The sequence below is a fragment of the Eschrichtius robustus genome, chromosome 9 (genome assembly GCF_028021215.1).
Source record: "Eschrichtius robustus isolate mEscRob2 chromosome 9, mEscRob2.pri, whole genome shotgun sequence".
Classification (NCBI taxonomy): Eukaryota; Metazoa; Chordata; class Mammalia; order Artiodactyla; family Eschrichtiidae; genus Eschrichtius; species Eschrichtius robustus.
In genome coordinates this window covers 17174733-17200796 of record NC_090832.1, presented here as the reverse complement: position 1 = coordinate 17200796, position 26064 = coordinate 17174733, and the positions used below count along the sequence as shown (strand labels likewise).

The 26064-nt window shown below is 42.4% G+C and overlaps 1 protein-coding gene across 2 annotated transcripts in view; it reads left to right on the top strand.

The window, feature by feature from the left end:
• Window positions 1-2165: 2165 nt before the first annotated feature.
• The window catches only part of UST (uronyl 2-sulfotransferase), a 288030-nt gene continuing 264131 nt past the window's right edge, over window positions 2166-26064 (top strand). For both annotated transcript variants that reach the window (XM_068550775.1, XM_068550776.1), the window contains exon 1: window positions 2166-2647. In XM_068550775.1, coding sequence (XP_068406876.1) covers window positions 2401-2647 — 247 coding nt within the window. In that variant the 5' untranslated portion in view covers window positions 2166-2400. The remainder of the gene's footprint in view (window positions 2648-26064) is intronic.

The following is a 26064-nucleotide window of genomic DNA, read 5'->3' as shown; positions in this document are numbered from 1 at the left end:
TCCTTAGGAGAAAGAATTGGGAAGTTTCCCAACTCATTCTGTGAGAGAAGTTTCTAGACCCTGGGGGTCTCGTGAGCACAGAGGATCTTGCACATTATCCTACATCTAATGAAAAACATCCAGATGATAGGGCCAGGCCTCAGGTACGGGTCCAATTTGTCACAGGTGGTCTCTGAAACATTATGCAGATTGCTTTGCTCCTCCCATCTCCTAGTCCCTCGTCATTAACTCAAAAATTATTAATTGGGAGCCTATTCTCAGCTACTCAGCGTGCTGATTAAAGTAAATCACATTAGTGGGCAATGCCTGATTGGCTTAATTCTCTCAGGGGCACTCACATTTGTAAAATGTGCATATTAATCCAAATAAATCTCTGATTCATGGAATCAATGTGAAACAAACCATTAACACTTTATTTTAGGATTTTCTGTGCTAGAACACAGGGACTTCCCTTTTCTTTCCGCCTCAAAGCAGCCTTCCCATTCATGAGAAAGTGGGCCAGGACAACATAAAATTGGGAAGTAGAGTATGTGTGTGTGGATGTGTGTGACACCACTCACCTCATCCACAACTGTCTCCAGTTTATGATCTATGTGTCTTCTTCTTTGGGAATCAGAGATACTCACGTCTGGATGACGGTTAAACCGTATTATTCTTAAATTGTAAACTCTTGATCTCAGGATTCTACTCCCTGATTTTCCATAGAAACTTTCTCAGATACCGAACTTTATAAAGGTTTTCAGGAAAAGAGTCTTGGAATCATAGATGTCCCTGGCTCCTGGTTCTTCCTTTAATCGGTTGTCAGTCACTGGAATGTACAGAGTGAATAGGAAACCAGAGGTGAGAGGCAGGCACAAGGAGCCTGAAATTTCCATTTCTGTTTCTCAAAGTGGCCTGGGCTAAATGCGTGTATCCCATCCTCCAGTCACCGTGCAAGTTATTAGGAAAAGCACCCTGCCTGGGAGATAGTACCATGCAGTGGTTATTGTAGTGGGCTTGAGCGTCAAACAGGTTTGAGCGTGGCATGCAACTCGACTCCTGGTATCTCCGTGACCTTGGGCAAGTCACTTAAGTCTCAGGTGGCACAGCTTCTATATCTAGCAATGAATTATTCTTACTGAAAGTGTGGCTGATGAGAGCAGCCCTTTCTGTGCATCACCCACCCTCGCCAGCGGATCTGTGTTTGATGCAGCTTTCCTGCCCCGAAGGTGCTCTTTCAGGTCCAGAAACTTCCCTTGGAAGGAAGGGAGGCAGCGATGAAATGGGTATGTAAGGGCTCTTTCCTCTTCATATCTGCTAGAGGAAAGACCTCCTTGAGTCCGCCCTATGACACCCCTCCTCCCCCCCTTGCCTTTCTGGTCGCTTCGTGGATGAGCAGCTGTAGAGCGAAGGCGAGCAAGAAGCAAGCGTCCTCCTCTGTTTCTCTTCCAGGAGTTGGGGCGATGAGCCTGGCCCTATGCAGTCATGTTTTAATTATAATTTACACCACTTGCTCTTTTACCATCTCAGCAAAGTCTTGAACCTATCTCCAAGTACCTTTCATCGGCCTTTTGTAAGCAGCTCGGGATACAGACGGAGAATCAAGTTTCTGAAATGAGAAAACAAACAAAAACCAAAAACCATATAGTACTAAAAGAAGTCGTGTTTCTTCCTGCCGGTGACTGTTTACGAGAGGGAAGTCAGCGGGGCCCCCAAGAGGTCGCTGGTGGCGCAGGAACTGAGGCCAGATTGTAGAGAAAGGGGGAAGGAAAAAAAACCCAGAAACTTTCTTCCTTGTTGCGAATAATCGCCGCCCCCCCTCACCCCCCCTCCCCCGCTCCAGGCAGAGGCAGTAACGTGACACCCGAGAGAAACCCGGAGACCCGAGCCGAGAGAGGGAGGGAAGAGGGAGGAGAGAGAGCGGCGGAGAGCCGGAGGGAGAAAGGGGAGGAGAGGGAGGAAAACCCCTGTCAAGGAGGTGGAGCGAGGGGATGGTGTCCGCCTCCCGTTCCTCCCTGCCGTTTTTTAGAGGAGCCTGAACCCGGACAAAACACGCCGAGACCGACAGACACAAAGCCGGGGGGTGGTCCACGCTGGCGCTGGAGGCGAGCCCCGGCGGCCGCGAGCGAGCCCGAGGCGCGGCGGGGCGCGGGGCACGGGGGCGCTAGCGGGCGCGGGCCGGGCGCGGGCAGCGCCGCCGAGCCGGGGCCGGGCACCTCGGCCGCTCGGGCCGCGGCGGCGGGGACCATGCCGAGGAAAGTCTCCTGAGCCTGGCAACTTCGGCCTCTCCCCGCCCCCACCCGGGCTGCCCTCGGCGCGGCCCTGTCCATGTGCAGCCGGCCGGCCAGGCTCTCCTCCTCGCAGGCGGATGGGTGACCTTTTCCTGGCACGGGCAGGCTGTGCAAGGCGGCGGAGCAGGCGATGAAGAAGAAGCAGCAGCATCCCGGCAGCGGCGCGGATTCCTGGCCCCATGGGGCCCCTCTGGGGGGCGCCCCTCCCGGCCTGGGCAGCTGGAAGCGCCGGGTCTCCCTGCTGCCTCTCCTGCGCTTCTCCCTCCGGGACTACGGTTTCTGCATGGCCACCCTGCTGGTCTTCTGCCTGGGCTCCCTCTTCTATCAGCTCGGCGGGGGACCCCCGCGCTTCCTGCTCGACCTGCGGCAGTATTTGGGTAAGGAAGGGAGACGGGAGCGAGGGCGGCGCGCGCTGCTCCAAGTTGTGCAGGGGAGAGTGGGGCGCGCCGGGCACTTTGGAGCTGCCCCCGCCGCCGCCTCCCCGAGGCTCCCCAGGTGGGGCGCCGGCGAGCATCGGTGCGGCGGCCCCGAGCGGCTGCTGCCTCCAGCGCGTCCATCTGTCTGCGCCTAGGCGGGGGCGCCGCGGGGTTGATGTGCCGGGCAGGTACCCCGGGGCTGGGCGCTGCATACCTTCCCCCGCCTCCGCCACCCAGTCTGGGCGGAGTGAAGGCGTGTGAGTGTGTACGAGTGTGTGTATATTCAAGCCTGGCAGAGTGGGGAGAGGCGAGGGGCAGCGACAGCCCGTCCATGGCAATAGCGACCACAGTCCCGTCCTGTCCGGCGCTCGGGGTCGCGCGGGTGGGATTGGCTCCTCCCCACGGCCCGTTCTGTGAATTGTGCCCCACAAGAGCTCCTGCCCCCTGGCCTGGGTGGCCCAGGAGCAGTTTTCAGTCTCCACGCTGTCCCTGAGCTGCCTTGTGCTTGGGGCACCCCCTGCCCACCCCACTGTCCTCAGCGAGTGAGACGCGGGGAGCCGGGGTCCGGGGCGCGAGTCACCCTGGCCAGCAGTGTCGCCTCCTTCGACTGAACGATCCTCAGCGCTGTGTCTCAAGTCTGAACTTTTGGGATGGGGGGCGGGTTGTGCCTGGTTTATTAGGAGCGAGGTCGCCTATTTTAGCAGAGGTAAGGAAGGAATGTGCGAAGAGAGAAAAGAGCGTCTCCAGAGAGAGGGCGTGACCGGGCGCGGGGAGAGCGGTGCCAAGGCCCAGCGAGAGCGTACCCCCAGGCCCCCGGCGCGCGCCTTGGCTAAGGGAGGATGCACATCTCTCACAAGTCTGTGGCCAGAAGAGGTCTTGCGGGGGCCGGGGCGGGGGCGGGGGGGAGAGGCTGGGAGGGATCCAGCTAATCGCAAACGTCCAAGGGGATAAACCTAAGCCCCCGGCAAACTTCGGCATCTGCGTGACGGGAGCGAAGGCGCAAAGGGAAGCCCCCAGAGCGCTGGAACCGTAATGGGCCACACGACTCCGGCGGCGGGAGGCTGCCACCCTCACCCACAGAAATCCCTTCGTCGCAGAAACCACAGGTCTGGATAGTAGATCGTTTTCGAAGGAAAAAAACCACTTCAGCAAAGTGACAAATGTGTTAGAGCGTTTTCAAATGTACACGCAGATAAAATAATGTTTTTTTCCACGTAGAGAAGCTCAGATTTTAAAAGTTACACTTCTTTTTCAGTAGAAACTTTGGGGAACTACGGTTTTTCTAAGATGCTTTAGGGAAAATTAAAGGAAAATATTGCCCAAGTAGATTTCCAAACATATCTGGTTTCTTAGAGGATTTGGGGTAATACGCACTTTTGCTAAGGAGTCAACTCTCTTCTTTCGAGTTCTGTGTTTGGAAGTCTCACAGCCTCATAGGCTCTCCGATTCCTGCTAGTACCACACAGGTCACAATTGTTATGATTACCGACAATCACTGTTAACTGGCATAGAGAGGGAAGTGATTTGGAAGCTCAGGGGCCTTTCTCCATAAACTCTGATAATGAATTCTTTGGTGAGGTTCTTTTAAAGCAAAATATGCAGGCAAGTGATGTAGGGAAAGTACAGTGGATAGGGAAGGAAGACATCTGTGGTGTCCTCAGGAGCACCTGGCTTTGGGCAGGGCGCTGGAACCACATGGGCCTGGGCTTTTCCATAGGTAAAATTCTGGGCGGGACCAGATTGTCTCTGACACCTCCACCCAGCTCTTAAAATGTTACGGTTCTGATACCCTTCTCGGGGCTGGGGAGCCTGGGAGGAGGAAGGAGCAAAGGCATGTAGTGAGGCTAAAATCAGGAAACCGCAGCATCTAGCATGTTAACCTCTTGAAAATTCAGCCAAATACGTGTGGTATCCAGAATTTAGTGTGCTTTCATTATATATTTCAAAAAATGAGGCCTGATAAATTTGGGGGCTTATTTGGTGGAAGGGTGAATTCACAGCATTCACTCAGGGAACCAGGAAGAACTGAAGGATGGAATATTGCTCCTATTACTAACTCATCATTGAGTTTCTGACTGATGTAACAGGTTAAAAAATGACATCATTGTGAACTGAAAATAGGATACCCTTGGCCAAATTTGTTCCCTGTTGTTTTGTTATGTAAACATAATGATTTTCAGGAAAAGCAGGCTTGTGGTCTTTAAGAGGATCTAAAATATACCCTTAATAAAATAAGGCCAAGGTATCTGCAGAATTACTCTCCCCTTGTTTCCTCCATTCTATTATTTTAGTGTCTGTGAAAACAAAATTGTGGTTAGTAAACACATCCTCTCAATTTTCCTAGGTAGCCAATTTTGGAGGCAAGTATTTTTCTTAAATATAAGTTCATATAAAGTCAAAATTTTCCAAATCAAAATAATATTTATAGCAATATTTGTCTTGACAGGATATTATTTTTAATATACTTGTATAATATATTACATCTGACATAGTAGCTACTAAATAAATACTCGTTAAAGTGATGACTGCACCTATTGTATCAAATAGGTAGTGTGATATTTAACATATTGAATATTCTCACAGGAAAAAAAAAGGACCATTTATGATAGAAGCTAACATTTATTGGGTATGTGCCAATCAGTGCACATGTAGAATGAAATTGTATTAGCACAGCAATATCATAGGTAGGTGCAGCTGTTATTCCCATTTTTGATACGGGAGAAGGGAGGGCAAAGAAGTTCACTGACTTTCTGAAGGACGCATAGTAAGTAAGGCAAGATTTGAACCCACATCTGGCCGAATCAAGTGCCCATTGCATTAGCACTACAAGCAGTTTGAGAGAAAAAGGAAATAGAGCCAAGATGCGAGTGGAACTCTAAAGGGCTAACTGGCAAAAAGTGATCATTTTTATTTCCATAATTTCACTTTCCTTTTCTTGATACTTTTAGTATCTTGAGGGGCCAACAGAGAAGGGAAATAATTCAAGCAGCTGGCCTGCTCTTAACTCCACCTTCCTGTATTCTTCTCTGTGACGCTGCTTCCATGTGCTAGGCAACTGAACTCTCCCAGAGCCACACAACTGGAGGTGATGTGAATTGGAATCCAATTGAATCTTAAATTCCTAATTTCTTTCTCTCTTTCTTTAGCGGCCATTCTCTGTCTGGGCCAGTAGTTCTCAATGTGCCGTCCCTGGACCTGCAGCGTCAGCCAGCATCACCTGCACACTTGTTACAAGAGCAGATTCTCAGGTCTCATCCCAGACCTATGGAATGAGAGTCTGGGTGTGCGACCCAGGAATCCATTTTAGCAAGTCTTCCAGGTGATTCTGATGCCTGCTTAAGTTCAAGAACATTGCTCTAGAGTCAAACATTGCTTTCACAAAGTTTCCTATGTATTTGAGAGAAAGAGGGGGGATGAGAGAGAGAAGAGATTTATAAAATATTTGAAAAGTGATGGACATGGTTTCATTTTTTAAACTTCAGCTTTTAAAAATGCGTCTGCTTTGCTGCTTACGCCCCATTGTTTCAAGGGAAGGACCAGCCAACAGCTGCAGCCCCAGCTGGCTTTCGAGTTTCTGAGGTTAGAAGATGCACAGAATGAGGTGAAGGGGGGCAACCAGAAAGCATAGTGTGGAGAAAAAAGGGAAAAGAGTCAGTAATGATGCTTTTTCGTCTCACAGGAACTGGGGTCAGACAGCTTCTTTTTTCTAGTTAGTTTGGGGAAGGGCAAAGTCTGTTCTTTTTAAAGATGCTTTTTGCTGCAACAGATTTATTAAAAACAAAAAGGAAAGTAAGTAAGTCAGGGAGAGGAAAGTTATGCAGGCATAACTCTTGTCTTGATTCTTTTCCTCCTTGAAATGGGTGGAGAGAGGAGAGCATAAAACACACAATGGGATAAATAGATGAATAGAGCAAATTGCTATACTTAACTTGAAGACCATAGTCTTTCCAGTTCAGTGAAATTATTTCATTTATTTTGAAGTGGCATTCAGACTTTGATTTGCTATGGAAAACCAACCAAAATCAAATAAAATCTCCCGCAGAAATTAGATTATGACGCAGCCTCTACCTGTAGCCTCATTACTTATGAGCTGTGGAAATATCAAAAACTTGGAATAACACTCGTTACATCGATGTAAACCGAATAAGTCAGATGGCTTACTACTGATCCTGTACAACCGGCAAACTCTGATGATTTATTATCAAGACTTGGGTATGTGACTTAGCCTTTATGGGGACTAAATCTGTTGGATTGATCTCAAGTTGATAGGCTTTCCTTTCCATTTTTAACTTATACTATTTAAAATGGAGATATATTACTTTAGTTTTCAGAATTGCTAATCTTGATATGTATATTATATATGAGCATGGCAATTTTGAGTCAAAAATGAAAGAAAAAGATGCAACTTTATTGAACTTGAAGTTCTCTGAGTTTAAATGAATTTAAAGGAAAATGTGAAAATTGAGGTCCAGACCTGTTACAAAATAGTTTCTCTAAACCTTAAAAGTCAAATTAATTTTCCTTCTGCACATCACGCATGGTTTAAATATAGTACTCCAGGCCCCAGACAGCAATCTAGGAAATGAATGCATAAAATATGATGTTATCAATAGAAATTGTTGACATAAAAAGAAAATGACATTCTTGTTCATAGCTGCAAATTTATCTTATAGGGTTGGTTGGGGACACAGTAGCACTGTATTAGAAGAAGACAGAAAATGGAATTCAACTATGGCAGACTGTTCTGTAAACACACAGCATGAATAGTGAAAAACATTCTGTCTTGTAAACTGTTTTTAACGTAGACTCATCTCAGTATGAATTGTTTTAAAATACAGATAAATATGCATTATCTGGATACTGTCTTTCTTCAAATTCCCTGTCATCAGTCCAGGTTTAAAACACTAGTTGGTTTTGTATTTGAGAAACTAGAATGAAAGTGCTCAAGTTTTTTGAGTCCCCAAAGAAAGAGTATCTTTTGCTTCCCTACAGGGAAGCTGCAGGAGTAGAAACTGTAGCTTGCCTTACAGCTGTACTGAAGGGGTCAGTGATGGACAGTGAAAAGGCATCTTATTTGACAACTGTAGCTGCTAGAATGATTAGGAATTGTCACTTGCTTTTTTTTTTTGGAAAGAAATGAGACTTGACCACAAATAAATTTTGTCTTACCTATATTTATTTTTATTATAGAAACTCAACTTTAAGCAAACAGTGATATACATAAATCCTTTTATTTGTCAGAAATGGGGACAGAAACACTAGCATTTCACCAAAAATTCTTAGTTGCAAAAGTCAAAAGAATGTAGCAACTATTGTGCAAGAACGTTCCAAACAAAGCACATTTCAGTGTATGCTATTAATTTTTAAAATAGCTTCATTGAGCGATAATTCACAAACCATACAGTTCACCCACTTAAAGTTTTTAATAGTTTAATAGCTTTTAATTGTTCTTAGTATATACCTAGATAAGGGAAACCATTACGATAGTCACTTCTAGAACATTTTCATCACCAGAAAGAGAAACCTCGTTCCCCTTAGTTATCCCTTCACTATTCCTCCGTCTCCCCAAGCCCTAGGAACTAATCTATTTTCAGTCTCTATAGATTTGCCTCTTCTGGACATTTCATAGAAATGAAATCATATAATATGTGGCCTTTCGTGACTGGCTTCTTTTACTTAGAACATTGTTTTCAAGGTTCATTCATATTGTAGCATGTATCAGTACTTCATTCATTTTTATGGCTGAATAATATTCCATTGTATGGATATACCACATTTTGTTTATCCATTTATCTGTTTCTCATTTCAGTTGTTTCTATCTTTTGGCTATTGTGCATAGTGCTGCTGTGAACTTTTGTGTGTAAGTTTTTGTATGTACACGTATTTTCTGTTCTTTTAGGTATATACCCAGGAGTGAATTGCTAGGTCATATGGTAATTCCATGTTTAATTTATTGAGGAACTGCCGAGCTGTTTTCCACAGTGGCTGCACCACTGCACATCCCCACCAACAATGTACGAGACTTCCAGTTTCTCTACAACCTCACCAACACTTGTTATTTTTCATTATTTTGATTGTAAACATCCTAATGGATGTGAAGTGGCATCATATTGTGGCTTTTTTTTTTTTTTTTTTGCATTTTCCTAATGATTAGTGATGTTGGATATCTTTTCCTGTGCTTGTTGGCCGTTCATATATCTTCTTTGGAAAAATGTCTATTCACACCCTTTGCCCATTTTTGAACTAAGTTGTCTTTTTCATTTTGAATTTTAAGTACAGTATCTGGGTATAGAGTAAAACCTAAATAAATTCCTAATGATTGAACACAAAGACCTCTTTAAAAGAATCTTGGGGGTCTTACAGTTATGGATGACTGAATAGTAAACACTTTGCATTCAGCTCTAATGTATGAATATTCATAAATAGGTAGCACTTAACTATTTTACAGATGTCACAAAGATTATTGTGACTTATATGTGGAATATGAGTATAGTCAATCTTGAGCAGCAGACTGTAGTACAATGGATATGAGTATTCTGTCTTTGTGTTTGCTCACTAGAAAGGAGCTGATGAGCTCAGCGGGGGGAAACATTTGGGTACATTATGTTCCTTATACACTGTACTCTGAGGCTACCAAGGAAATCTTGAAAATTGGAATTCATATGCAATTCATTTTTATTCACACTGTGGTATAATATACAGGACAAATATATAGTCCTTCAGTAAATTAGTAAAATAAGTTAGGAATTTAACTTTAGTAAAATAAGTTAGGAATTTTTAGGAAGAAATTTTTTTTTCCAAAAGTGTTAGAAATTTTCAGTAGGTTTAAAAATATATATTATCAAAATAAGAAGCTTTAAAATAAGTACAGTCAATTCCATGCTGCCTGGTGAGAGACTCAATTTGAATAATTTGTGACACTCTCATATTAAAATTATCAGGGAGCCAGATAGCAGTTTACTGTTGAGGGTTTGCTGCACCTCTCGGTCTATCTCAGGTTTTATAGCAGTTGTTTGTAATTTCCCAAAGCTAGCCACTGGCTCATTTTTCTTGCCTCACTACCTGCCTTTGCTTCTGCTATTGCCTCTTTGCTGATAGTTAAGGAAGCTCAAATTCCAGTGATGATCTCTGAACTCCTGTAGTATTTATTTCATGATCACTTTCGAAGTTTTGACATTCTACCTTGTATTGTGATAATTTGTGGGCAAGCTCCTTGAAAGGAGGAAGCTCGTTCAGGTACTTTCCATCTCTACTGTGACACCTCTGCTGGGTACTCCACAGGAACCCTTAGGAAGTGTCTGTTGATTCAATATATTTGCTCAGCAGACAGTTCTTTACTAGGGTTCCATATTCTGCTTTGTTTTGCCCTTATTTTAAGTAGAGACCGTGGGGCGGTGTGCCAGGAAAGACTCAAGCCAGTTCATTCTACACCCCATCTCTTTCTGGCTGTTTGAAGCATATGCTACAAGCAAAGATGTTAAAACCACTATGACATATACTTCTATAAACATTTCCTTCTGTGCATGGAGATAATTGTCCACCTCTTACGTGTGGGGATTTGGACTTACATTTATAGAGCTTTCCCTGTAATTAAGAATGCCTGCGGTCATCCTAGAGATTTGGCTGCATACTAGAATTCAAACTTCTTGTTTCTTGTCATTTTCCTGAACCCTGAACCAGTTTTGGGAGTTTGCAGAATAGCAGTTTATCTCTTGCTCTAAGTCAGCGTCTTCCTTAGGTAGCAATTTGTGTTAAATTAGCTAGTACGTTTCAAGCATGACTTTGACTCTTTAAGGAGATGAGACCATAAGATGATGTGGTTTTTGAAGTAGTGACTGAGCAGATTTTAACCTAAATGGCAAAATGATAGATTATAAGATTAAGGCTCAATGCACGAACCCACTGACCCTTGTTTAATGAAAGATATGGAAATAACCTTAAGTCATGGCCTCGACTGAGTAATTCTTAGTTCATTCATTGATAGATGATTTAAATAACCATTTACATTAAGCTGTAATGCATTTCTGGAAACACCATTGATGTTTTTCTAGCTCAGTGCATATGACTTTCACAGTCTTGATGAAAATAAAAATGAAGGTATTCTGAAACATATAAACTCCTTTGTTCAGTCACTCAGCAAGTATTCATCGAAAGCTTTCTGTGGGCCAGAAGCATCCAATACTAGAAAGAGTACAGGTTTCAGAGCAGAGATCTGGGTGTGCTCACTGTGCCACCACTTATTAGCTGGGAGAACTTGGGCGATTCTCTTAACTTCTCCGAACCTTAGATGTTTTGGTCTATACGATGGGATTAATAATTGCTATTTTATAAAGTACTTATCTGATTCAAGGCATGGCATTTGATTTCAACAAATGTCAATTTTCTCACCTTATTCTTTGCTTCTCTCAGATCCCCTTTTCTTTTGGCCCACACACGCATGCACGCACACACTTGCACAAACACACATACTAGTGGAGTGTGCAAATTCATTCATGGTTTGCTTCCATTTGAAAGAACCATTCTACCCAAGAAATATGAAATTACTGAATCAGCATTTTTGTGGCTTATCTTGTCACCCTCACCCTCAAACTGGTGAGGGCTCTTCAACAGCTGATAAGCTCCAGTCATCTGCCCTGTTAACTTTACACACAAACCTTTCTGCTTCTCATCCTCTCTTCTGCTTCCTGGAAACAATCTTTAAAAAACATATTCTTTGCACAGCCTGCTTTCCTCTGTTTTGAGTTTATCCACACGTTCCCCTCCCCCCTCCCCCGCATTCGCAAAAGAAAAGTAGTTGTACAGAGGGAGTATGGTGCAGCTCACTCTCTGGGGTCGCCAGCCGTTCTAGGACTGGACTGGTGATCCACATAAATCAGACCCTTTCAAACGATCACGGTGCCAGGCATACACTGGGACCGCTGCTAGAGCTTCTCCCACTTGTGATGGAGCTACCGCGTCCAGTAGTCTGGCACTGGTTTTTCTCTGGTTCCCATTTCCCTTCCATTGGAAGTCAGGGCAAGAGCAGCGAACCAAAAAGTAGCAGATCACGTCTTTGTCAGAAGGCTGGGGAACTTGCTTCTGTTTTCCATTCTCCGCTTCTTCACGTTGCCTTGACCTGCCCAGACACTGATGAGTGTAGGGGCCGGAGCCACAGGGCCATTACTATCTGGTGTGGATGGTTACCTTGAGAACTTGAAAACAAATGGGATCTTACAATATTTGATAGAAAGTTAAATTCTGTCCAGGGAAACCATGACCTTGCAGCTCCAGCACAGAGCTTCCTCTTTTGACACGTGGGCTGTTTGACACAAATACCTTCTCACTGGATTAGCAGAACCGTCAGGCGAAGCTGTGCGAGTTGCTGGAAGGGCCAGCGGACCTGGGTCTGGAGGAGTCCGCAAATAGTTCAGGGGTCAGTGCTGTTAAGTCCCACGAGCCTCCTAAGCTTATGTTTCTTCACCTCCAAAATGAAGACGTTTGATTAGGTCCGGGATTCTGAATTGTTTTTCTTTCCTAGGACCCTCATCAGCAGCAGTGTTTCCATGTGGTCTTCATGGTCTATCTGGGAATATGTCCCAGTGGCCAGGAAAGGGAGAATGGGTGTGGCTCTGGGGTTCTTTAAAGAAGCTCTCTAGGTGATGGTGCCTCTTTTTTCTTTCTTTCTTTTTTTTTAAAATTAATTTATTTATTTTGGCTGTGTTGGGTCTTCGTTTCTGTGCGAGGGCTTTCTCTAGTTGTGGCAAGCGGGGGCCACTCTTCATCGCGGTGCGCGGGCCTCTCACTATCGCGGCCTCTCTTGTTGCGGAGCACAGGCTCCAGACGCGCAGGCTCAGTAGTTGGGGCTCACGGGCCTAGTTGCTCCGAGGCATGTGGGATCTTCCCAGACCAGGGCTCGAACCCGTGTCCCCTGCATTAGCAGGCAGATTCTCAACCACTGCGCCACCGGGGAAGCCCACTCCGCCAGGGAAGCCCCTCTTTTTTCTTTAGAATGACTGAATTAGGCGCTTTCTAAGGTCCCACCTACTTTAAAATCATGTGTTGAAAGAGTTAAGAAGCCCTTTAACTGTAACAATTGAAACTATAGGGTATTTCCTTTGGAGCCAAATGTTTATTTAAAAGATTGCAGTAGACAAGTGACCAAGGCAAGTAGAATATGCCAAAACATTTTTAGGCCATCATTTTCAAAGTCTTAATCATTGTTTCATTTTGTTTTGTTTTGATCTTAATTAAAATTAGCAGCACTCCCCATCCCTGCCCCCATCACCAGTTTGCCCCAGCCTATCTGGGCAATAAGGAGAGGATCTTGCTTCAGAAACTGTGGGAAGCAGAATGTCCTTAGGAAGGCAAAGAGAGAGAGAAAGCAGAGTAAGTCATGGCTCTCCAGAATTCAGAGTATAACTGTGATAGGAAGAAAGAAGGAAAACGAGTAGGGATAAGAAAGCTGTGTTTTCAAAGAGGATTCTCACAGTCGTGGCCCAGCTGCCTGCTGCTGGTCATCCCATTCCATTGCGGGCAGCTCCAGGGGCTGAGGGAGTTCTCACAGTGTGGCAGGCTACTTCTTTGTGGCTTCTCTCTACTTCTGCTAGTTCTTCTGGGAGCTACATAGAATAGTCTGTTGGACTTCATCCTCTTTCAGAAAATTGAAGCTATGAAGGTGACTGTAATGCCCCCGCCATAAGTCTTGTCCAGAAAAACAGATCTATCTTCCAGTAGTTCCTCATCTGAAGTTACTTTCAGATGCAGAAAGGACAAACAATAAATGAAAAAAAGAAAACAACATAAAAGCGAAACCTTCTGAACAATAACATCCCATAAACAAAGCAGAAAGACCCAGATTGGAGACAGATGTTTCTCTAGAAAATGGGATTAGTATGCAGATATGTAAAAGATCAATAAATCAATAAGAAAAGGAGAATTCATGAGATAAACGGGCAAAGAATATGAGCAGGCAATTCACAGAAGAGCAAACACAACTGACCAATAAGCACATGAAAAGATGAAATGCTTTTCATTCCCTTATGCATCTTAATCACTTTCCTCTGTCTATATGGCCCTTCAGTGGCTTGTAGAACTGAGGAATTCTCCAGTTCCCTTGGTTTGTGAGCCTCCTTTATGGAGAGGAGTATCAGAAGTGACTCTCTTCTAAACTGTCTTCTTTTGAAATGACTGTGCCACATCCACCCCTGTTCTGTAGTCATGGCAGGTGACTGGCAGAGCCGGGGGTGGGAAGTGAGGGTATGCAGCTCTCTGGAGCTCTGTCTCAGGTCCTAAATACAAGACTTGCTGAGTCCTTGGTGCCACATTTGTGTTGGATGGTCTGCCCCCTGAGATGCCCTTCTCCTCACTCAGAAGCACAGCCAGCAAGCCACTCCCAGTTCACAGCAAATAGCACCGTGCATTCTGCTCTGCTTCCTTCCATCCCTGAGACTTTGCTGAGTCTGTAAGAAGCAGAGGACAGAAGGAACTGACGTGGTGCTTAGAATGCAGCATCTTGCCTGGAAGTATTTTCTCAGTATTCCAGAGAACAGTGGAACTGACTCATCTGGTTGGAGTTTTACAGAAATGTGATTGCAGATTTTTTGCGACTCATTCTCCTTTAGTGTCAAAATTCAACCAACGATGTGCCGGAAAAAAGTGTGTAAGATCACATACAGATTTAGACGCTTGAAGAGGAAGTTATTTTTACTATAGTGGGGAAGAAGACAGAAAGTGATGATTGGCGGAGAATCCAAGGCAGGGCTGAGTCAGGAGGCGAGGCTGGGGCACACCTGCATCTCCAGTCTTGCCGGACTGGCCTGGGAGTTGCGGTGTGGTCGCCTCTTAGCAGGTCGAGTGAGGAGTTCCGGTGTGGAGGACCTGCCTGGGGGAGGAGGATGTTGACATAAACTCTGCGTGTGATGCCAGTTTAAGCCGTGTGGGCTTAATGTTGGTTCCTCCTGAAAATGTGTGTGTGTTTTCTCCAGGGTCCCTCCTTAGAAGCTGCTCTCTAACTAAGAGCTACGTAACACAAGGAGGTAAGAATGGAGAAACGGATTCTGGAAAGCTCCATAAACATGAAAACCAAATGGTGCAGCGCCTTTAGTTTGCTTTAGCAGATGACAGGATTGAGGTCGTATTATTTTCCTTGCCCGTGCTTTTCCCAGCTCAGAAGCCTGCTCTTGTGTGCTTGCCCAGCGGAGATCTGAGGCCTTACGGAGTCTGAAATGTTTGTGGTCGTGTTCTTCTAGTCCTGTTGTGAGATGAAGAGGTTCCCAGAAATAAAGGGAGGGAGAAAGAAATAATGTGTTAGCAGCCATAATCTCTATCTTTTTATTGCTCTTTTCACCTGGGCAAAGGATACCTGCAGCTACCATTTAGTGATAACATTTCCAGTCTCATGAGTTTGTAGCTTGATGGTGAACTTTTCAAATGCATTTAGACAAGGCTTTATTCAAGCCTTCTTGTGTCTTGCTCTCCTGTTCCTTATGGCTGGGGAGAGGTGTGTAGGTTTCATGAGCCTGCGTCTTGAAATGTGCACAGTTACGGTGGTGCCACTCTGTTTGTGACCTGCACTCTGGCATAGAAAGTGTGGGTGTGGACACATTCTTAGGTGTGCTCCCTAGCTTGGATAGGGAGAACCTACTAGAACATACTTTGGTTATTGGGCGGGCTTCTACTTTTGTGTTTCGTTTCTTTTATGGCATAATGCATTGCTGTTTCAAAACACAGCTCCCTTTCGCCAGATATTTCCCGGCCACCTTGTTGGAATGATAGGTGACTTTTTGTTAATTTCAGAGTCTAAGTCTTCCCCACAAGGCTTACACTTCATTGAAGTTTCACATCAATGAGACTTAAAGGATCAGAGAACATGAGTTTTCCTATTGCTTTCATATGCCCACCCTTCTTCCCATTTGGCTTCTCTCTGTCATCTCTTCCATCTAATCAAGTTCATTCCTTCAACAAATGTTCATCAAACTCCAGTTACGCACTGGGTGCTGGAAGTAGTGTGACTAATAACACTGTCCCTGCCCTTGGGGGGCTGCATTCTACTAGGAGGGGCAGAGAAGGACTTAGGATAAATGTAAAGAGTGATGAACAGGGGTGTCTGGGAAGCCACAGGAGGAGAGTAGAAGCAGGGATTAGATCTGCCTGGCTGTGATTAGGCTAATGATGTCTTTGGTTAGGACCCTGTTTATGCCAGTAGCTAAGGGGTTCTCAAATCTGGCTGCACGACAGAATTACCTGGAGAGCTTTGGAAAATACTGATTTCCATTCATTTGGTCAGGGGTGGGGCCTGGGCATCTGTATTTGTTTAAAGCTCCTCATGCAATTCTCATAGGCAACCAAACTGGAGAACCTCTATAGTTGATAGATGGCCGGATAGCTTTGTGTGTGTGTTAGGTCTTCTTGTGGTACTATTCAGAGATGCTTAGCCTATAGTCTTTTATTTGGCTGTGACTTATAACACTTTAGCTTTCAGCTTCTCTATACCAGCTCTTCTCAAACTGTACTGTGCGTTCAGATCACCTGGGAATTTGTTAATCTGTAGATTCAGGTGCAGTAGGTGTGGGGCGGGGCCTGAGATTCAGCATCCCCAGCAAACTCCCAGTGTCACCAGTGCTGCAGTCGGAGGACCACACCTTGAGTAATAAGGGTCTACGCTGTAGCATGTTTGGAATGTGATTAATACTTGTAAACAGAAAAATGAGTGCGGGTTCATCCTAGCCCACTAAAGATCTGTGCTATTAAACATTTTATAAGTTTCTTTTAATTGAATTCTCATTCACCAATTTGATTGTTCGAATTTGAGAACATCAGATTTTTCTTAAGAATCGCACAGTTGCCTGATTAAAGTTTAAAATGTCTGCTTTTATTAATTTCTGCAATCCATAGTATTAAAAGGCAGGCTGTTTGGAGATTTGTGAACATACAGATTTGACTTAAGGTCAAGTTCATTAATAAGCATAGGAAGTTAAACAATTGGTCTTGGATGTAAAGTTTCTTCAAACAGTTATTGCAGATTCTTGCACTGTTTTAAATTTTAGTGATGTCAGAATTCATTGCTAAGTGTCCTATTATCCAAATACTCCAGGTAAAGTTTTTTTTTTTTTTCTTTTTATGGTCAGAGCGAATAATTGGATATAAATAAAGCAAATAATTAGAATGACTTGCTGTAATGTTTTGAAAACACAATTTTAATCGATAATTAAAACCCTTACATGCTCATTGTAGAAAACTGGAAAATAGAGAGAAGAGCACAAAGAAGAAAGTAGAAAGCATGTTAATCCCTTTACTCAGAACTGCTTTGGTTTGGTTACATTCTTCCTCTATTCAGCAGTACCACAAATGTTATTCCATGTCTTTACATATTTTTCAACAACATTGGTTTTCATAGCGGCAGAGTTTCTTATGAATGTACAGTAATTCCTCTAGCAAGGCCTTTTGATATTTAGCCTATGTCCAGTTTTTCATGATTCTGCATAAAGCTGTGATGAACAGTATTAAATTTTTGCACACTTCTCTACTTCCCTGGGAGAAATTCCTAGACTTGGAATTGCTGGGTTAAAGTATGCACCTATTTAAAAATTGCTTTTAGTACAAATTGCCGTTTATCTCGGTGTGTTTCACCAGCAGTCTGTTTTGCTCATATTTTACAAGTACTGGATATAATCTTATAAAACTCCTCACCCATTCAGTTGGTGAAAAATTATATTTTAAGCTCTAATTCACATTTGTTTGAATATTAGTGAAATTGAACAATTTGACTATGTTTTGGGAAGTACAGTTTTACCCTTTCCCATTTTTTCCCTATAGATGTGTTTTTTCTCTTACTAATTTTAAGAATTCTTTAGAGATGAAGGGTATTAGCCCTTTACCATACATGCAAATATGTTTTTTTAAATTGCTCTTTAGTTTTTAAAATCAGTTTCTTTTATTTTTCCTTTATCCTAATTAAGTTTTTTCCATTTATTATTTTTCCTTTGCTTTCATGCTTAGAAAGGCCTTATATACTGTCCCTATATTTTCTTCTAATTCTTTTGTTGTTTCACCTCTTCATTTACTTTTTACATCCTTTCGGCGTTTATTTTGGCATAAATTAACTCAATCGTTTTGCAAGTCTAGCTGGAGACAAAGTCATACTTGAGTGATGTCATTCTTTAACATTAAATTCATTTTTCAAACGTTGAAACTGATTTCAAGCTTAACTCTTTTTAGAGGGTTTGAAACCCCTGTTTGCCATTTAATTCCTAAACTTTTGGGAACAAGGTCCCCCAGCTTCCAGGCCACTGCCATTGTTTCTGGAGAGAACTTTTGAGAGTCAGTGGATTGTGGAGTCGCTGGCAAGGCCAGGTAGACGTGACCACTCTCCTTGCCCATGCTGCCTGAGTTGCCTGAGTGAGTGTGGGACGAGGCAAATTGATAGGTCTTAGCCTCTTGATTCCTTTCGGGTCTCTGGAGTAAAAAGTGAGCACACCTCACCTCCAGACACATGCATCCTTTTCAGTTTAGCTGGAAACCTTAGGGGGGTGGTGATAGGTGAGCTCCTCATCAACAGCCTGGCTCAAGCCACCCTCAGCCCTTTGCAGCACCTTGTAATAAGGACAGCACTCTTTTAAACACTATTTTTATAAGCAACTAGATGATAATAAGTTTAGTTCCTGTGTGTTGTTATTCTTTTTAATGTTTATAAAATTCAAGAGACCACAATTTGAAGACACAGACATTTAAAGGCCAACCATATGGTCTAATAGAGCTACACTTTCTTCTTTGGAAATCAGATTTCTTCTGTGAATTTACCTTTAACAGGATGTTTACTATTACAAGAGGCAATGTAGTGTAAAAGAGCATTGGGCTTCAAATCAGAAGTCCTCTGTTTGAGTCCTGGCTTTGCCAGCGTGCAGCTGTGTGACCTTGGGTAATTCACTTAACCTCTCTGAGTCTCCATTGAAACTTTAGAGGGACTCTTTCTGTTCCAGAACAACAACCACTAGATTATAAAGAGAATGCTATCTGCTACTCTGCTGACTGGAATACTGTGAAAATTTGCATTTTTAATATCTGCTAATACACATCTTCATTTTAATTATCCAGGCAGAAGCCTAGCCAGAGCAGGTGGCACTCCAGAGTGTAGGAGCCAGAGGGATGTTACTTACTGTGGGATGTGTGTGTGTTGTGTCGACAAACAAACAAACACATCCATCCAAATTCTGTCTCTAGGCATTCACAAACAGTGGTTATTTGTTGTGTGTATTCCTGCCCTTTCTGTAATTTATAGTTTGTGTGTAGGAAGAAGACCTCCAAAGATCATGTAAATTGCATTTTAGTCTATTGGATATTTTTATTCTTTGAAAGAATATTCTTGCAAAGAATAGTTTGATGACTAAAACTTCTAAAACATTTACCCTGTGATCATTTGATAAGATTTTAATTTTTCAGTTTTATTTTTCAAACTTGAGTGTGCCAAAGACACAAAGATTTTCTCAAGAGCTGCTAGTCGAGTCTCTGATATAGATGTTTAAATTCATTACTTTCATGTATGTGTTTGTAGTAGTAGAGATTCATTCACATCCCTTGGGGAGCATAGGGGGGAAAATAGGGAGAAGGGGAGGGCTTCATGGAAGAAGTGACACGAGCTGGGTGTTGAAGCATGAATAGGAGTTTGCCTGACAGAGATGTGGGAAAAGGACATTCCAGAAAGAAGGAACAGCACTGGCAAAGGCAAGCCAGTGGGCACAGTTGTGGCCCCTTTGAGTCCACTGAGTAGTACGGGTGGCTGGTGAGAGACTGTGACAGAGAGAGGGGAAGTGGGGTTGCTACAGGGAGGCTTCTAGGGGAAAGGGTAGATTGTAAAGGAACTTGTATCTTATACTAACCGGCAAGCAGTGGGGAAACCACTGAACACTTTCAGACCACAGTGTGATAGCAGATTTGTTATTCATGAAGATAGCTCTGGAAACAGAAAGCGACGCGGAGGCTAAGCACGTGTCTGAAATGGTCCTCAGATTTGAATGGTGTTTTAAAGATCAAAAAATACTTGCACACGTGTCACCAAGCTCACTTCTTTACTTTCCCGAATCGTGGGTGTTAAGCTCGCTTTGCAGATGAGAAACCTGAGCCCAGAGTCGTTTGAAGGGCCCTGAGTTGCTCCACTGATGGGGTGGGGAGAATTTTGCATTCAGTTTGGGTCTGCTCAGGCCCCAGAAATCTCTTCCGTTTCACCCCATGCCATATGGAAGCGTGTTTCAACAAAAGTACTCAAGTATTTTTCTCACTCTTTTAGCTTGAACTTTCAAAGTGCTTTTAATCTTGATAAAGAAAGCTTGACAGGAAAATCAGCTTAACTCTTATCCTGCAGGTGTTTATTTAGTATACTATAGTCATGTCGAGTTGCCTCTTTGCTGACGTTTTCCTGTTATGATAGCGTTCTACAAGTTGATGGTTTATTTTCTCTGAGTAGCTGAAACGGGAAGAAAAATCCACACTGCGTTTTTATTAGGATAGGTTATAACATCTTGATTTTATGTTTCATTTATTTCAGTAACTTTGATCATGCCATTTTGTCATAGATTAAGTTGGTATTTAGGCTATGATTTCTTGCTGTTTTAAAAATGACTTCTCACTGTGTATGGCAGGTTTATTTTCTCTGCAGCTTTACTGAAGACTCTTTAGAAGTGACTCCGTTTATGTCTCACCTGAAGGCCCATATTCTGGGGCTATTGATCTCACATTCCAAGTGTAGCTTTTTGTAAAGCAGTTCAGCTCTTCCAACCCCTGCTGGAAGACATCCAGCCCTGCCTGCGCTGCCACCTGCTCTGTGACGTTTGAAGCAAAATGGTCTAATTGTTTTGTTTTTGTTTTTGTTTTTTAAACCAGAAACAGGTTTCTAAATCTCCGATTTTGTTAAAACACAGTTGGAGGAGAGGTGTTCAGGTCACAAAAGCATTGAACTGTGCTAAGGTTGCGGTGGGTGGGTAGATAGTCCTTGAAATGATTTTTTGATCCCTTGAATTTCAGGACACTCTTTTAGAGAAGAGGCAAAGGGATAAAAGCCCAAAGGGGTGCTCCATGCCCTGAACGAGACTATGTGAACTTGCCCAGGGTCTGGCACTTATTGGGTTATAGATGTTTATTAAGGTAATTAGAACATGTGCCTGGAATGAGAGAGTTTTTGTAGCTGAAGGCAAAAAGGAATAAAGTGTGTCATGTCGTCATTATTTAATGTAAGAAGCATAGGTGTTCTTTGGGAACGGGTGGCCTCTCTTTTCCTACCTTCAACTTATAGGAGAAATTGATTTGATCTTAGAGTATTAGAATAGACGACGTCTTCTACAGTAATTTTTTCCAGAAAGTGACATGTTCTTCTTGAGGCTGTGCCATACACTGGCCCTTTATAAAAAGTGAAAAGTGTGCTATAAAGTCCCTCGTCAGCGATTGCATTTCCCTGGGGAGCAAGCTGTCACAGTTGAGGTGTCTTGCTTTTCAGTGGGTTTAGGTGTTTAGAAAATGGATATTGAACTTGGCCCTGATTGTTTCTCTCAAGTGTCAGTTTCTTCGGGCTTATATTTGGCAGGAAGGGGAGAGCAATCTGTTGAATGACGTGCTGGGGTGTAGAACTTCAGTGTGGCTGAGTGAGTCTGCGTGTCGAGTTGGTGGGTGTCTAGGCAGCAGGAGCAGCGTTCAGGTTCATTCACCCTCCCTTGGGCTGAGGGGGCTGCTTGGGATCTGCTGGGCCTGCTGGGGGCCTGCTGGGGGCCTGGCCTTAGATGGGACCCTCCTGGACTCTCAGCATCACTCCTGATCAGCAGGAATCAGGCTCTGGCAGCTGAGATCTGGGCCAAGATGTTTGTCAGAGGGAGAAGTTCTGAATAAACATATTTTGAATGCCTTAATGCCTGATCTCGCAAAGGCCTTTTCAAAAAAAAAATATCTAACATATTTGTCAATGAGAGAATGGAATTCATTTTACTAGTTTTTCTTCTACAATTTTAATAATAATAATAGCTATTATTATTATTATTGAGGACCCCTTTTTCCAACTGAGCAAACTTTTGTTAGTCTTGCCATAGTTTAGACCCTCTTGGGTACATGATCTCACAAAAATATCTGAGGAACTTTGAAAAAATCATAGAAAATAAAGGATATTGGGCAATCATCTGTAAAGGAGGTTAGAATTTGGGACTTAAATTTCTTTCCATATCTTTTAATTTCATCCAAATTTATATGAATTAGAAAATGGTCATTTTTTTCATGTTTGGAATAAGATGACATGCATATTGGAAGTCTAATTTATTTTTCAGGTGTACATGAGGTAAATGGAAACACCAGAAGACTGTTTTACACACACACGCACACATGCACGTATTTTTTGTGCACTGGAAAGGTAAATATTCAAGTCTTTTCCATTGGGTGACATTTTGTTTAAACATTTTTGCAGAACATTCATATTTTCTATTTTTACCTTTTGAAAGGGACAGTGTAAGGGACAGATGTAAGAGTAAATTTGTGAATTTGCACCAAATGCCAGGTGTAGGGTTCTGTGACATCTCAAAATAGGGTTTCGTATGCCTTTGGGCATCGTGCACTCAAAGACTTTCCAGGAGGGACCGAGAAGGGATTGTCTGAGAGAATCAAATTCTCAGTCGTCAGCTGCCCAATTATTCTTTTCTAAAATTGATCTCCCTGAGAACGTCACACTGGCTGTCCTTTCCCACCAGTTCCCCCTTGATGCCCTACCCCCACTTTGCATGAGTCTTGCTATGCTGGGTGCCAAACACCGCCGGGTGCTAAAGGAAGAATTCAAAGGCTGGTGTTAAGGAAATGAATGACTAGTGAAGGTAATAAACCTTTTTCCAAGTCAGGTGGTTTCAGTTCATTTTTTTTTTTCAACCAAAGTGGAGGAGTTCAAGCTATCAAGGAATCAAGTTATCCAAGGAATCAAGTTATCTCTTCAAGTAGATGATCCACAGATCACTATGGGCTTTAGAAAGCGTTAAAGAAGTGAGTGGCAGGGCAATACTATAACTTGTCCCTTTCCTATCTACTAATCTGTGTGAGCAAGGCTTCTCAGTGTTCACACTTATTAAAATGAAAAATAGGAATAAAAGTGAAACAAGTAAAATTCAGTTATAGGTACATTAACTAGTTAAATACCACAGCCCTGTTCATCTCATTAATAGATGCATTTTCAAGAAAATTTTACTTTTGCTTTTTAATCATTATTTGTGAAATTTGTGAAACCTTTATGTTGTTTTGATCAGTTGTGAACCAATGGCAATCTTAACAGTAACTCAATTCAGAAGACATTTTTGAAACCCTTAGACATTTTGGTCACAGGAAAAATTTAAAAATCAACTTCAATTTACATATGTATTTTCATTGAACAAAATAGAATAGAGTGATCAAAAAATATTCTCAAACATAAAAATATGTTCTGTTAGAACAAAAATCTGTAGGGGAAGTGGAATGAAAATACATTGTGTTAGTGGAGAAAAATGCATGCAAGAAAAGCCAGTTAATTTCTTCCTCCGCCTTGTCCTTCCTTCATAATGGACTCGCCTCTAACAAGGATTTCCCAGTGCTGAGGATAACTTACATATACCTGAGTTATCTTCTCCCACTCTCTCCTGGTCTCCCAGGAGACCGAGGTAACGAGTGTTCTCAATCATCTATTTTCTGTTCTCTGCCAGGTTTTGCGGGGCTTGAATAATCTGTGAATTTGAGAGCCTTCTTTAAGAAGAAGAATTAAAAATCATGGTTAAAAATGCCCAACCAGCACCATGTCACCGAATTCGAGATGTTGTATGAGGAACGGGAAATTGGAGAGGAAGGTGACAGTGGTCTTAACCCATTGCAGTTACACAGCTTACCATTGCAGAGTTTACAAAATCACGTGACCATGTGTTTATTGCTAGTAAGTTTATTTATGCAAGTAAGGGCTCCTGAGGCTTAAGCTTCAGTAATTTCATTGTGAATCTACCTCTGTGTGTGTGTGTGTGTGTGTGCATTCTGTTAGATAGATGTATAAAATGATGTAATTGTTGTATTTTAAAATGTTGATATATATCATGCTGGCAATCACATCCCTTGCAGCTTTTTAAACATATGAACAATTCTGGATGTTAACCTAAAATGTGCTAGGGCATATAGAGTTTTTCAGAATTCTTATGGGGTTATGTGAGCACAGAAGTTTGAAAACCAGCACGGTACAGGATAGTCCATGCTGTTCTAACACTTAGAAGGAGAACGCGTACCTCAGCGCCATGGGTGGAAATGAATCCCCCAGTGTGTTGGAAGGTTTCTGAATGGAGGAAACGGTCCTGGTCACCAAAGGCTGTCACCAAGTCTTGCTGCTTGAGAGCATGGGTGCACATTGAGCTATGTCCTGGCTTCACATCTGCTTGCCAGGGAAGCATAGAAAACCAGTTTCCTCCATCCATCTGCCTCTCCTTCCCCTTACTGCTTCTCTACTCCCCTCTACCTGCCCAGCCTGTCATTGATCTGAGTTACACCCTGGATTAAGAACAAAAATTAAATGTTTCTATCTGCAAGGCTCTTAGATCTCATTTGGAGCATTTAACTCTGAGTCTTCCAAACTTGACATTCCCACACCCATCCATTAGCGAATAGAGAGCCCTTAAGTTGCCAGTTTCTAAGAGGCATCAGGGATTATAAATAGCTCGTAATTTTTTTTTCATTGCCTCAGTAAAAATCATGTTCCATTTTGGTGGTGGTGGTGATGGTGGGTAGAACTTAACTTGATCCTGATAACATTTATTGGATGTTATTTAACTGTGCCATGCACCTTATTTCAATATGTTTGTAAATTCTTTGATGACAGGGCAGGGAATATGCCTTACACATCTTTTTTTGATTCCTCACTGGATCTGGTGCCATGTTAGTACTTATCAGGGAAAATGCAGTATAGATAGAATTAAATTGGAAATTTACTGAATTTAGATTGCATTGATGTATTCATTTAATCAAAAATATTTATTGAACACCTACTATGTGCCAGGGGGCTTCAAGGAGCTTGTAGTCTAGTGAAAAAAAAATTCTAATGTTAATTGTCTACTGTGGGCTCAGTGGCAATGTCATTTTTACAAATTTGATCATCACAAAATCCTATTCATTTTACTGATGGATAAGCTGAGGCTTAGAGATGTTAAGTACCTTTCTGGGTCAGCAGAGATGCGGGATTTGAATCCACACAGTCTCACTCCAGACCACGAACTGCTCCACTGTCAGTCTGTGGCAGTGAAAGACAGACGGCTGGCCATAGTTTTAACCTTATTGGAAAAGAATCCCAAATATGGGGACCATTTTTATGATGTCACAATTAATTATCTACACTTGATAAAATATGAATTTTATACTTGGGACTGTAGGAGAACACAACATGTATCTTTGTCTTTTTTTTTTTTAACTGAAAAAAAAAAGCTGAAAGCTTTGTTATTTATATTTTCTTTTCTGTATTTTTTAAAGGATATGTGAATTTCAAAGAATTGTTCTTATTTCTCTTGGCTGAAGTAATGGGGCAAATTTAGCTCATCTCAAAGAAACAAGCAAAAATGATAGATCTTTATTTTTTTCTTTCATTTGTCTATTCATTTATTTTATTGAGGTATAGTTGATTTACAATATTATATTAGTTTCAGGGGTACCATGTAGTGATTTAATATTTTGATAGATTATACTCTATTTAAAGTTATTATAAAATATTAGCTAAATTCCCTGTGCTGTGCCGTATATCCTTATATAGTTTATTTTATACATGGTAGTTTGTACCTCTTAATCCTCTACCCCTATCTTGCCCCCTGTCCCCTTCCCTCTCCCCACTGGTAACCTCTAGTTTGTTGTCTGTATCTGTGAGTCTGTTTCTGTTTTGTTATATTCATTCGTTTCGTTTTTTAGATTCCACATATAGGTGATAACATACAGTGTTTGTCTTTCTCTGGACCGATCTTATCTTTAAATCCCAGCGCGATGCTATTCTGAGCCAGGGCAGTTGTGACATTTACTTCAGACCTCCGGTCCTGCTTTCCAGCAGAGATGTGCTTTCTGGTTCTCGTTCAGGCATTTAGTGAATCTTCTTCCAAATTGAAAAAAAAAAAAAAAAAAAATGACTGTTAGCTTCCATTTTGCAACACGTTCAACCCTTTTGTCAGCAAAAGTGTTTGTGTTGGATTTTTGAGGGTAGGAGTGTGGTCAGTGATGTAACTGAGAATTTCTGGGACTTGGAAATAGAGTGGTTTTACTGTGACGACCAGTTTTAGCAGAATCATCTAATTCTTCTCTGCACTTGGTTAAAGTGTAACAAAGTTTAACTAGACTCAGGAGTTGGAGTTGAGCATTTTGAAAAGACATACTTGTAATCAGAAGTATTGTAAAACCTTCATTAT